The 13,834-nt window shown below is 33.6% G+C and overlaps 1 protein-coding gene across 1 annotated transcript in view; it reads left to right on the forward strand.

The window, feature by feature from the left end:
- The first annotated feature begins 7,906 nt into the window (after window positions 1-7,906).
- Window positions 7,907-13,834, forward strand: part of LOC129226207 (hapless 2-like) — a 50,992-nt gene continuing 45,064 nt past the window's right edge. The window contains exon 1 of the mRNA XM_054860807.1: window positions 7,907-8,128. Within this exon, the coding sequence (XP_054716782.1) occupies window positions 7,907-8,128 (222 nt within the window). The remainder of the gene's footprint in view (window positions 8,129-13,834) is intronic.

Consider the following 13,834-nt stretch of genomic DNA (forward strand, 5'->3'; position numbering starts at 1 on the left):
CCATAAACAGCACAAAAACTTCCATTAATTTTCCTTTTTGCACAATTTCAAACAATCGCCAAATTTTATTACTTATTTTGGTAACATTTCGGATGAAACTGTTTAGCGTCATTTTATGGTGACCAAAAATATCTCAGCATCTGGCGACGATATCTCTGTAACGAAAATTAATATCATATCGTTTTACAAAGTAAGGAAAGAATGGGGGAGCATCAGCGAAGGTACCCCGAAACGACTTTCGCAAATTCGGTAAAATCGCACCAACAGCCACAATGATTGAAATTTCCCGAAATAACTAGAGCAAGTATATGGGGATTACGAGCGCAGCTACTTTTTTTTAATCACTTCGTACTTCATTAGCCATACAGAGAAGGTTTTAGGCTCTATGTTAAAAAAAAAGTATCAACAGATTAATCTTTTTAAATATGAGAAGATTAATTTCATGTTTTTTAAATTTGTATATGCTTAAATATAGTGCTTTCGTTTCTAAATCAATACTACTTTGTTCTTTATACTTATTGCTATTTTAGTTTTATGGGTAAGGAAGAAACTCGATTTTTAATCACGTCAAAAAGATGTGTTTTAAATTCTTTCACTTAAAACAGAAAACAAAAGCAAGTAACGATTTTTTCTAATAATTATTACTGACCCAGGCAACGCCGAGTATTTTTGCTAGTATGTACATAAAGTACCGATACCTAGCCATATTAATTACATAAAAACAATTTTAGGGCTTTCTAATTGGATTTAGCCAGAAATTATTCAAGTATCGACATAGTGGCAGGGATATGTATGTTCTCCCCGCCAAGTCTCCCATTTTGGGACCATACCATAACTCCTAACCTTTTTTTAAGAAATTTCAGCTACATATGATTAGAGATGTGTATTGAATATCAAAACACATAAAAACTTAAGTATTTTCAATGTGGTTCATATAGCGGCGCTTAATGGGTCGCGCACATTTGTAAACCGCAGTTTCAAAGCAGATTCGAGTTAACCAGCACGGTCGTTTAAATTTTCATTTAGCTTCACTTGGTTTTCAATCTCGTCACGATTTTTTTTTCTTACGAAGTAATGGCTGATGTGACTCGTCATCTCAAAGTGTTTTAAATCCGTAAAAAAATTAATTATTTTTTTCTTACAAAGTAATGGCTGATGTGACTCGTCATGTCAAAGTGTTTTAAATCCGTAAAAAAATTAATTTTTTTTTTCTTACGAAGTAATGGCTGATGTGACTCGTCATGTCAAAGTGTTTTAAATCCGTAAAAAAATTAAATTTTTTTTCTTACGAAGTAATGGCTGATGTGACTCGTCATGTCAAAGTGTTTTAAATCCGTAAAAAAATTAAAAAATTTTTTTCTTACGAAGTAATGGCTGATGTGACTCGTCATGTCAAAGTGTTTTAAATCCGTAAAAAAAATATTTTTTTTTCTTACGAAGTAATGGCTGATGTGACTCGTCATGTCAAAGTGTTTTAAATCCGTAAAAAAAATTAAATTGTTAAATCATTGCACTTTTTCTCCATGGACCGTTTAGATTGGATTTTTTTTTTTTTTTTTTGGTCAGGGGGACGGCTTTACTGGTAAGAAAAAAAAAATATTTTCCCCGGAAGCTACTTGTCAGTGTTTGCCTCTGTTTATTGAGGAACGAAATGAGGGGAAAAAAAATTCAAAGTTTATGAAAAAGTGATCACAATATCCGACCTTTTTTTAGCACATATCCAATAGTTCCGAGACTTCGTGATTCTGATAACATTAACCGTGATCGCATTAAGCGGCGCTTACTGTATCTCTTTTCGGGAGTGAAGCTTTTTTTTTTTTTGGATTACCATTAATACTTGTAATTTAGTAAGTTTCTTTCTTTCTTTATTTATTTACACTTTAAAAAAAAGAGAGAAGAAATTGTTTTTTTTTTTGGAAAATGTTTATTTATTTTGCATATCAAGAGACAAAGTGATATTTACGATAACTTACCTCTCTCTCTCTCTCTCAAAAAAAAAAAAAAAAAAAGACTTTATTTGAAAAGTTCGGATTTTTCTTTTTCATGAAGCGAAGTGAGAAATAATTTTTTTTTATGTTCGTATTGAAAATTCTTTTGCTCAAATGAATGAGTAAATAAAATATTAAACGAACAAATAAATGAATAAGAAAATTAATGAACAAATAAGTGAATTATTAAATAAAGTAATGTAAATGAAATAACTCATAAATGAATGATTTTTTAAAAAAAAGATCGAATAAGTAAAAAAAAAATATTTTACACACTTTGAAATGAAAATAAGCTTAGCAAATCACTGAATATCAGTGGGTCTCGGTTAAAATTTAAAATGTTAATAACAAGAACTTTATCAATAACAAAAATAATATTTGGCGGGGGAACCAACAAGAACAACAAAAAAAGCCCATGAAAAACGCTGTTTAAAAAAAAAAAAAAAAAAAAACTAAAAATTTTTTAAGAATTACCTTGATCGTCAAACTTTCTGAAATATTTTTGATCGAAACGATCTTAGTGGTTGGTTGCCGTTAAAATTGGAGAGTTATTAAGGTCATGTCAGATTTTGAATCATATCAGTGGTAGTTTTAAGAAAGTTTTTTTTTTCAGAAAAATTACTATGGCATCTGGAGTGAAGCCTGATTCGGATCGCACATTTTCTTCCGATTTCATGCAATGTGAAGATTGTACTGTCGACTTCGTGGATGCAAAAAGTTACGAACAACACCTGAAGGGTAAAAAACACCAAAAGGTAATAGATAGAATGATGATAGCCATGTCAATTGCAGACAATGATGAAGAACGGAAGTGAAATTCAATGTGGAGTTTGTCAAAAATCATTTTCTGGCCATGTTCCTTATTACGCTCATTTGGAAAGTAATGTACACGCGAAGAATTTAAAAAAGAAAAAATTACAGGAACAAATGAAAGGATTGCCTGAAGTTTTGAATCACGATGATGCCCTCATTTCCAAACCCATCGCCGAATGCGAGACTTGTCAAAAAGTGTTCTACGGCCCCGAGTCGTTCCATCAACACATGAAAAGCTCTGTGCACAAGAAGAAGATTCAACAGAAAGCCATTGTAGACACTTTTAAGTCTCAAGACAACGAATTCACTTGTGCAGACTGCAGCAAATCATTCAGTGGACCCATCCCGTATATGATTCGATGCCCTCATTTCCAAACCCATCGCCGAATGCGAGACTTGTCAAAAAGTGTTCTACGGCCCCGAGTCGTTCCATCAACACATGAAAAGCTCTGTGCACAAGAAGAAGATTCAACAGAAAGCCATTGTAGACACTTTTAAGTCTCAAGACAACGAATTCACTTGTGCAGACTGCAGCAAATCATTCAGTGGACCCATCCCGTATATGATTCATTTGAAAAGCGCAACCCACGAGAAAGAAGTGAACAAAGCTCAAGTTGCGTCAGAAATTAAAGAATTTTGCAAAGAAACTGACTAAAACTAAACGCACATTTATATGCAAGGAATGCGAAAAGAAGTTTACAGATCCCTTCGCCTTGAAGGCTCATTTAGCTAGCAATGATCCCGAGACGCAAAAAGCAAAGAAAGAAATTATGCAATTCTTGTCGCCACATCCAGAAATCACGATGGTTAAGCCAGTGGAAAATCTAGATTCTGACGCCTTCTTCGTCTGCAAAGTTTGCAAAATTAGCCTAACTTGTAAGAAAATTCATCAATTTTATTTTCAGACTTCGAGCTAAGCTGCAAAAAAAAAAGCAGTCATGGCCTCATTACAACTATACATGGAAAATTACATGTACTTTAAAAATAAAAATAATGGCTTGTTAATTGGAAAGGGGAAATTTTTATTCACTGCACTTTTAATTAGTCGGGACAGTAAAATTTAATTAAGCACATTATTTAGACGTCACTTTTTTATATATAGGCTTAAAAAAAATCGATTGAAAGATTTTTCTTTCCATGAGGAAATTATTTTCGTCAAGGTCACCAAATTTTCTTTAAAATTTTTTTTTAAAAATGCACAATTTTAAACGTCCGTGAAAACAAATTCTTCTAATAATGTCCTCAAAAAAAAAAAAAAAAAAAATCCCGATTTTTTTAAATTTAAATTTGTATCTTTTTTTTTGAGCAATCACGATTGCTTATTGCTTTCATTTGATTGTTTTGATGTGCTATCATTTTATTTTCCCACCGCCATCCTCCGCACCATCACCGTCGACCGGCTCCTCACGATGCTGCTCCTATAGCGACAGCCGTTTCCAGGTTGCATGCATGTCCTACACACACGCGCATACATACACAACTACACATACACACAAACACATACACCTACAAACACACACACAACTACCCACACACACAAACACATACACCTACATGCACAAACACACACACAAACACATACACACAACTACCTACACATACATGCCTGCACACAGACACAAACAAATATGCCTACACACATACACGTATCCCACCCCCAAGCACAAAAAGACTCATACACACAACTACCCACACACTCATGCCTGCACACAGACACAAACACACATGCCTACACACACATACACATACCCCCCACACAAACACACATACCCCCCCCCCCCCACACACAAATACATACACACTCGTGATTGCGAAAAACATAATTTGAATTTAAAATGACAAAATTCAAATTAATTTTTTTTTTCTTTCAACTTTTCTGGGTGTTTTGAAAATGGCAAGCGAAGAAAGATATAGTTAAAATTGAATGCTTACGTTCGACCCTTGTAAAAATACAAATTTCCGATTATTGTATGTAAAAGAAGCAGTAGAACGACGAAATGTGTCAAAATGACGTAGAACATCAACTTACCGAGATAGAGTTGAGTTGGGTCAAATATTTTTCGGCGCGAATGAAACTTCACCTGGAGGCGTTCGAAAAAATGTGGAATGAACAGCAATGGGGTTTTTCCTTCAGTCAAAAGTAGTACTTTTAGTCTCTGAAATTGATACTATGACCAAAATAAATAAATAAATAATTAAAATAACATGGTCCCAGAAAATACTTTTCATTTTCCCAACAGTTATTTTTTAATTAATTTTTTAAAATGTCCGATTTTTCAAACAAGGCGTGGTCTTGATGACGTCACAAATGATGCACTTTGGCGCATATTTCTATAGCGTTTCCACGTTGTGATAATTAAGCAGCGAATTGAAATAGCGCTCTACGCTTGCTATCAACCCTATCGTTGCCAATACACGTGAGTAAAGATACGAATTAAATATTTTGCTCTGTGAATGGCAACATTGAATGGCATTTCATCATTTGTGATGTTATCGGACAGAAGTGTAAACAATGAAAGCGCACCGATGTAAGTAATTTTTTAAAAATATTAAACGTAAACAAATTATTTAAGAAATAGTCAGATCCTATGTTTTTAAGCATGCTCTTTCAAATATTAATTCAAAAAAAATTAATTCAAAAAAAAAAAAAAAAACTGCTGGAAAAATGAAAGTATTTTCTGGGCCCATGTTATTTTTTTTTTTTTTTTTGCTCATTAAATCCATTTCAATGAATAAAAGTAGTAATTTTGACTGAAGGAAACCCCACACCATTCTCATTTTCAGCCATTTTTTATAAATTGTCTCATAAAACATTACATACGATGCATAAATTAATGTAAATATGCCTAATGATTGGAAAACAAGTTAAAATTAAAAGTTTGAAACAAAAGTGTGCTGCATGAGGCAATTTGAATTTTTCATTTCATTTTGTTTCAATTTCCGTAACCCCAAATTTGTTTTAGATATACAAGCACGGAAAGTTTTTTTAAAAAAATAAGTCCTCTTAATGATTGAAACGAATTAGTATTTCTTTTGTTGTTTAAAAATTACTTTGTCTCGGCCTAACAGTGTTTTTTTGCAGACATGTATTTTTTTTTTTGTTTAAGGGGGTCTGGGACACTTTTCTTTTATTGTTTGAAAAACCTCTTCGTTTTTTTTTTTTTTTTTGCTTAAAGGACGTTTTAATCTTGTTTCTATCTTAGCATTCAAATGAGTTTTTATTTGGCGCATTTGAAAAAAAAAAAACATTACTGCAAAAAATTATTAAAAGAAAAAAAAAAGTACCTTCGATCAAAATTCCTCAACACGGTCCCTTACACGGTCCCTCAAACGGAAGCAAAATTGAAATTTTAACATATGATAAAAACTACTGAATATTTTGAGCTCAAAATTTAGATACCTGTATAAAATCTCCCTTAGATCGTTTTTCGAATAAAATATAATATGGTTCCGGATCATATTTTTTAAAAATATTAATTTCATAATCTTCATATAAATAATAGCCGATGTTCGTGTAACCCGCGAGTTTTAACAATGAAGCTCGCGCCACGGCATGGTAATACGTTTTGGTAATGCTTAACGTGCAGAGAATGCTTTATTGTGACAAGGCTGAACTCGATCCGGTAGCTTAACAGTTTTACTGGTAAAACTGAAATTTTAGGGGGATGAAGAAACGAAAACAATGAACGCTATCTACTGGAGTTTAATATTAATCCACTGGTGTTAGGGTTAAAATTTCAACTATCAAAATATCACCAAACTTGTACGTACCTATAGTGTTAGTATTTTTTGAATACAAGCAAGTTTTTTTTTTTTTTTCCTATGACTACAAATAGTTGCGGTAAGCCTAACCTGGCAGCACTGGGAAAATTACCGAGATCCTGATAACAGCATAACGGCGATGCCAGGTTAGGTTTTCCCCGACTATAGATAAATAAATAGATACAGGTAAAGCTAGTAAAAAACGAGTTAAAATAGCAATTTTGGTTTGTTAACTATCCCAACGGAATAATGAAATGTAGACATTAATAGTACATGCCAAATGAAATGGAACCTGTGGCCTTAAGTATGCAAGCTTTCTCTAGTTATATTCAAATTTTTTTTTAATATCTAAAAGTGTAATGTTTGAAGTCAGGAGACTTATCATATCTGTCCGCATTAGCCATGGAAATTGGCAAAAGGCCACGTTTTGGAACGATTTCATTTGAATGAACCTAGCTGTAGAGAAGGAAAATTTGCCATGGGGTGTTGATGCAAGCGTTTTATTATGCCACTAGAGCCTTAATTATTTTGTCTTTATAGAGTTAAAATTTTATTTATGGTATTTCAATCAGTCAAATATGCGGTCTAGCAACCCTTTACAACACAGACTTCGGAATATTTGACCTGACCCCATTAGATAGCACTGACGCTTAACGGGACTTGACAATTTATGACTTTTCTATGTTCAATCGATGCAGCTTATGCATCCACCAATTAATGACAAGTTTCAAAGTTCGTTTATTTTTGATTGGACGTCGCCCAATTTGAACGCAAGAGACGCTGAACGGAACACCTGCATCCACCAATCAATAGCAACGTGATGGGGGGGAAATTTCAATAATTGAGAATCTGGCGGCTCATTTTTGGAGTAAATAATTTTATTTTGGTAACTCTGCGGATTTATAGTAACCCTATGCGAATAGATGTTTCCGATATCTATGTTCAGATTTGCATTTGCGAAGAAAAATACCTCTCGCGCAGGCGCTGGAGCAAAAATTGACGCCAATGAAAAAAGCTTGCCAGATTCCCAATTATCGAAATATCCCCTGTAATGGAAACAGGAGTAGTGCCCTCTTTGTTGCATGAGTTTCAGCGATTGTCACGGGCTATAAGAATTAAGTGGGACCACAATTTGACTCTTTAATTTGGCGAAATTCAAAATGTCGTCAAAATTCTAAAAGGCTACTTACTTTCTGCTAATACAGATTTATACCAGGTTTGATTTTAGCCTCGTTTTGTTTTGATGAATCCTGATTCCAAAAATGTAAATCGTGAAGTAAAGTGAAATGTGCGGAAGGATCAGAAACTGTTGCAAACAAAACGAGTCTCAGTTAAACTCAAAAATGCAGAACAACATTTTGCGTGTGATCTATTTTTCCTCCTGTGTACTTTTGACGAGGGCGGCTTTCGAAATCAACGTCAACGGGGTGTTGAGCGAGTGCGCCAAGAAGAAGACGACCGAATCTTCCATTTTCGATTTCGGTGACGTGGAACCTTTGCAAAAAGAAGTAACGGATTGCAATAGAAAGATTGTCCTCACGGTCAACTTGACAAATTCTGAAAAGGTAAAGTAATAGGGCAAGAACCTGGGAGCGCCAGACCTATGTCATAGTATGGAACTACTTTGATATACCCCCCCCCCCCCCAAATCGGAAGTTTGGCGACTTTTTTTTCTCGCCAAGATGTATTCTCGCTAAATACAAATAATTAATACATAAAAAATACGGAATCATTAAATACAAAAAAAAAAGAATACCTAAAAAATATAATGAATACATAAAAAATACGGTAGAATTACGGTAACCGGGTCGCGGCGATAAGTATTTCATTCTGGCAACCCGCTACCTTACCTTGGCGACGGAGCAATTTTGGTAACCCTAGACCGAAGCTGATTTGCTATTCGTTTGGCCAATCAACCATTTCAGAATTCGCCATTACAAAATTGTAATTTGTTTGTCCAATGAATCTTTCTTTTTTAATTCCATAGAATAAAATTTTTAGTTTTCTCAAAGATGATTTTTTTCTAAAAATTGGCAACACATTGTGTTTTTTCAACTTTTAGATCTTCGAAACATTTTACGAAATTTTACATCGCGAAACGTTGTCACTTTTAACTTTTTTAAGTTATAGATTTAAAAATTAGTTATTCATACCTTTTGGATAATTTTTGAATGTGTTCGCAGTAAGTCATTTCCTTCATGTTTTAATGTTCCATCTTAAATTTAAAATTTATTAATTCTCGTAATAACTTATTCAATAAGTTAAAATTATAATTTTAATTATGATAACGTTGTCTGAATGCATCTTCTGATGTGATTTAACTTATTTAGTTGATCGTTTTAAGTCTTAATTAAACATTAAGTATTTTTAATGTCTTTTTCTCAGATTATTTCAGACTAATGTCGTGTTCTATCCAACTTTTGCTGTTGTTAAATTTTGGTAGAATTTGTTTCATTTTAATGTTTCTTAGGAAATTAAACATGTTGATTAAAAAAAAGTAACAATATATACGTCCTGAACCATTTCGTTTACATACATCATATTTTATTTCTTTTCATACAAATCCGCTTCTAAATATTTTTTTATTCAAAAAATTCATCAAAAAGGAGAAAATGAATTTAATATTATTGCGATGGGAACGTGAAGAGCAGTATCGGCAAATTTTAATTTTTTACATTTTTTTTGGCATTTTTGTCATGCGTTGTACTTTTGATTTCTTGTACAAGCTTGCTTTGCTTATTTGCTTTCCACTAAAAAAAAAAGGTCAAATTCCATCGTTTCGCTATTGTTAGTATTGAATACAAAACACGTTTAATTAATGTCTCTAATTCATTTGTGTAGATACTGCTCTTTATCTTCCCACGTTTACGTTAACATCTTGAAGAAGTTACCTCTCATTTGTCTTTTCTGCAAACTTAATTTCAAAGTCAGAAAAATAAAATAGTTCTATTTAAAAAAAAAGAAGAAAAACTTAATCATTTGTTTCTTCCCATATTTTGCAATATTTTAAAAAGGAAAAAAAGAATTTTAATGCTTCTTTTTTTGCTTCTTTACGGTTGCGATCAGAGAAAGAAAAAGGTTAATAAGCAGTTGTAGTTGCTAAGGTGATAGTTTGAGCAGTCCGAAGCTCCGCCCCTTTTCTTTAGATCAACTCTCATTGGATGATTTCTTTTGTTTACATTCTAGTACTTTGTTTACATTGAGTCGTAGGTGCCAACTTTGGCAGTTTTGGAAAAAATACGCCAACGCGACCCGGTTACCGTAATTCTACCAAAAATACAAATAAATGACACTAAATAACATATTATATACAATTTACACAAAAAATTTTAACAAATACAATTGAGAATACTTGTCGGCAATCTAATAAAAAGAATTATTTATACAGAAGTTTTGAATTCCTCCCAATTTACCCCAGCAGCAATTTCAATAAATTTATTGATACAATCAACATTAGCCGCTAAACGTGATTTAAAAACGAAACAGCAAGTCAGTAATCTGCTTGATCACTTCACAAAGAAATGGCGAATGAATGAAATGGCGCTAAAACATATATGAAATCCAAAAATTGTTGCCATAAAACTTTAAAAAAAAAAAAAAAAATGGTACAAAATACAAGAAAATACTAAATTTGGCAACAGCAAAAACCTAAAAGCTGAAAAAGACCTAAATTGGCAACACCAAAATATGAAACAGCAACCCTAAAAAGTCCGTAGGGAGTGCCAGGTTTGGCGCGTATTTTTTTTTTTTTGGGGGGGGGGGGGGGTATATCAAAGTTACACCCAATAGTATAAAGGCCCAAAGTTTTTCTGCGTAAGCACATCAAAGTAAGTAAGAAAGGTTCGCAATTATTTAATCAATCGCGCAGGCTTTGGCAGGAAACAGGTAGCAAAAGGTGCGTCAAAAACGAAAAAACCACCATGTCATTCCATATTAAGTGACCTCGTCGTCTTCTCTCGACCATCTCTGATTCGAACGAAATTTTACAAAGGTGCAGACGCCTTTGAAACTAACTCACACAAATTTTCAGCTTCCAAGATCCAAATCCTGAGGATCTAAGCACCACCTTATACATGAGGTCAGTTATATAGGAGGTGGAACTATGATATACCCCCCAAATCGGAAATTTAGCGACTTTTTTTTTTTTCTCTAGTCAAAAACATCCAAATATTGTTGTCACAAAACTTTAAAAAAAAAACTCAAAAAATGGTACAAAATACAAGAAAATACTAAATTTGGCAACAGCAAAAACCTAAAAGCTGAAAAAAACAAAATTGGCAACTCCAAAATAAGAAACAGCAACCCTAAAAAGTCCGTAGGGAGTGCCAGATTTGGCGCGTATTTTTTTTTTTTGGGGGGGGGGAGGGGGTTATCAAAGTTATACCTAGGAGGTAGTGATCTAAGATCAGTTTAAAAAAAAAAAAAAAAGGCTCCAAAATAGCGGATTAGCTTCGTGAAACGAATTGCCATATTTAGGATAATCCGCCATTGGAGCCCATTTTTTTCTTTCCTTTTAAGGACATTCTAGATCCTCATGATTTGTGGCTTGGAAGCTGAAAATGTGGAGAGGTTAGTTTCAAAGGCATAGGGGATATTTCGATAATTGGAAATCTGGCGCGGTCGTCTCATTTTTGGTGAAAATAATTTTATTTTGGTAACCCTGTTGATTTATAGTAGCCCTATGTGAATAGATGTTTCCGCTCTCTTTGTTCAGATTTACAAAGAAAAATACCTCTCGCTCAGGCACTGGAGCCGAAAATTGACGCAAACGAAGAAAGATCGTCAGATTCCCAAATATCGAAATATCCCCGTTACGTTGATTTTATTTTCCCGCCAGCACTGTCTGCAGCACCACCGTCGTGTCGACCGGCCTCACGATGCTGCTCCTCTTGCGAAAACCGTCTCCAGGTTGCGTCCATATCCTACACACACACGCATACATACACGCACCTACACACACACACCTACCTACACACACACACCTACCTACACACACATACCTACACACACACACCTACACATACACACACTGCTACACACAGTCATTCCTGCACACAGACACAAACACACATGCCTACACACACACACACACACACACGAACGTCTACACGCACAGCACTGCATACAAAACACTCACACACATGCATACATACACTCACACACACACGCCTACACAAACACACGCGCATACATACACACACACGCTCGCGATTGTGAAAAACATAATTTGAATTCAAGATGCCAAAAATTCAAATTAATATTTTTTTTTCTTATTCTTTTGACTGAAGGAAACAACCCCATTTTCATAGCGTGGGACATGCTAAGTTGAGAAAAATCAATTCGCATTTACTGAAATTGCTATTGCCCTTTTTGCTCCTCATTCTGTAATTTTTATTTTACTGAAACTCTTATTGGAGTATTTTTTCCATTTTGGCGACTTAATTGGAATTATCATAACGAGAAAAGCTAATCAATTTAAAGCACGTATCTGTTTGTGTTACGAAATACTCTTGCTGAAATTTAAAATGAAATTTTTTATTTTAAAACAAAGCAAGGCATTAAAAAAACTAAAAATTCCATCAAAATTGAAAATATAAATAAATATCCACCAAGTAATTTAACTAAGCGGGGCGATTATCATAACGTGAAACATGGCAAACTGGCAAACTAATTTCCTGAATTTCTGAAATTTTTGTTGCCCCTTTTGATCCTCCATGCTTACAATTTTACCTTTTAATGGAACATTTATTGTTTTTTAATGATTAAATATATTTATTTGGCGCCGTTTTTGTGATGTACGTGTCAGATCAAAATTTTTGGTCATAAAACGCAACCGACTACCGTTTATTTCTAACATCGCAAATAAGAAGTCCCTCTATAATTTTAACCAAATATGGCAAATAAAAACACTACTTGGGCTGTGTTTTCCTACATCGATCCCTGAACTTGCGGGGATCTTTTCTGTTTTTGATTAACTTCCAATGTGTTATGTCTCTAGCAAGCTGGAGAGATTGCATTTTGAAACCAGTTCAAGGATTTGTTGATTAAGCATAAATATTAAACGAGTTATAGTATGCCTCTTATAACAAGATGCTTGGACAAGTTCATTTATGTTTGGATTGAAAAAAATATGTAGGCGCAGTACCAAAAACCGTTGTTGGCAAAGTTCACCGGTTTTTCTGAACTATGTTTAAACAAACTGAGTCGTTTAACCCTCCGAACATCAAAAGTTATCCAAGGGGTCGTTCACAAATGATGTCATGGTCTGAAGGGGAGGGGGGAGGACTCATGAAACTGACAAATTAGGACAAGGTCAACTGACAATTTATGACTGGGGCATCACACATTATGGGTGATTTTTTTTATAGCGATATGTTTATCATATATAGCGTGACATGTGACAGGGAAAAGTGAAGTGTGACACTTTGACAAGGGGGTGGGAGAAAAAATATGTTTAAAAAATGTGACATTAATGGAAAGGGTAGAATTACGGTAACCGGGTCGTGGCGATAAATGTTTCATTCTGGCAACCCACTACCTCAATTGGCGACAGAGCAATATTAGCAACCCTACAATAAAGCTGATTCGCTATTCGTTTGGCCAATCGGCAATACGCAAAATTTTAATCTATTTGTCTTATAAATCTTTTTTTTTTTTTAATTCTATAGAATTATATATTTTTAAATTTCTGAAAGTTGATTTTTTTTCTGAAAATTGACAACGTAAACTGTATCTTTTCAATTTTTAGGTCGTCGAAACATTTTATAAAATTTTACATCGTGGAATGTTTTTCAATCTCAACTATTTTAAGTTGTTGATTTAAAACTCAGTCATTCATATCTTTTGGATACTTTTTTTAAAGATTTTGCTTGCCGTAAGTACTTTCCTTCATGTTTTATTGTTCCATCTTTAATTTAAACTTATCAATTATTGTAATTATTCAGTAAGGTAAAATTAAAATTTTCAATTATAATAACGTTCTCTGACTGGATCTTTTCGTGTAGTTTAATTTATCTAATAGATTTTTTCGTTTTACTGTTACACTTTAACTGTACTTAATGGCGTTTTCTGTTTACTTGACGATTTATTTCCTACTTTATCGATTCAACTTTTAATGTTGTTGAATTTTGCTAGAACTTATTTTATATTTTTTTGTTCCTTAGAATTTGTTTCAATGTGTTTTGGTAGAGTAATTTAAATTTTAATGGAGTTGTTAAATCATTTAATTAGAATGTTATTTTACATTTTAAAAGAGCTTTAACTTCATTTTG

Source organism: Uloborus diversus, chromosome 7 (genome assembly GCF_026930045.1).
Source record: "Uloborus diversus isolate 005 chromosome 7, Udiv.v.3.1, whole genome shotgun sequence".
NCBI lineage: Eukaryota > Metazoa > Arthropoda > Arachnida > Araneae > Uloboridae > Uloborus > Uloborus diversus.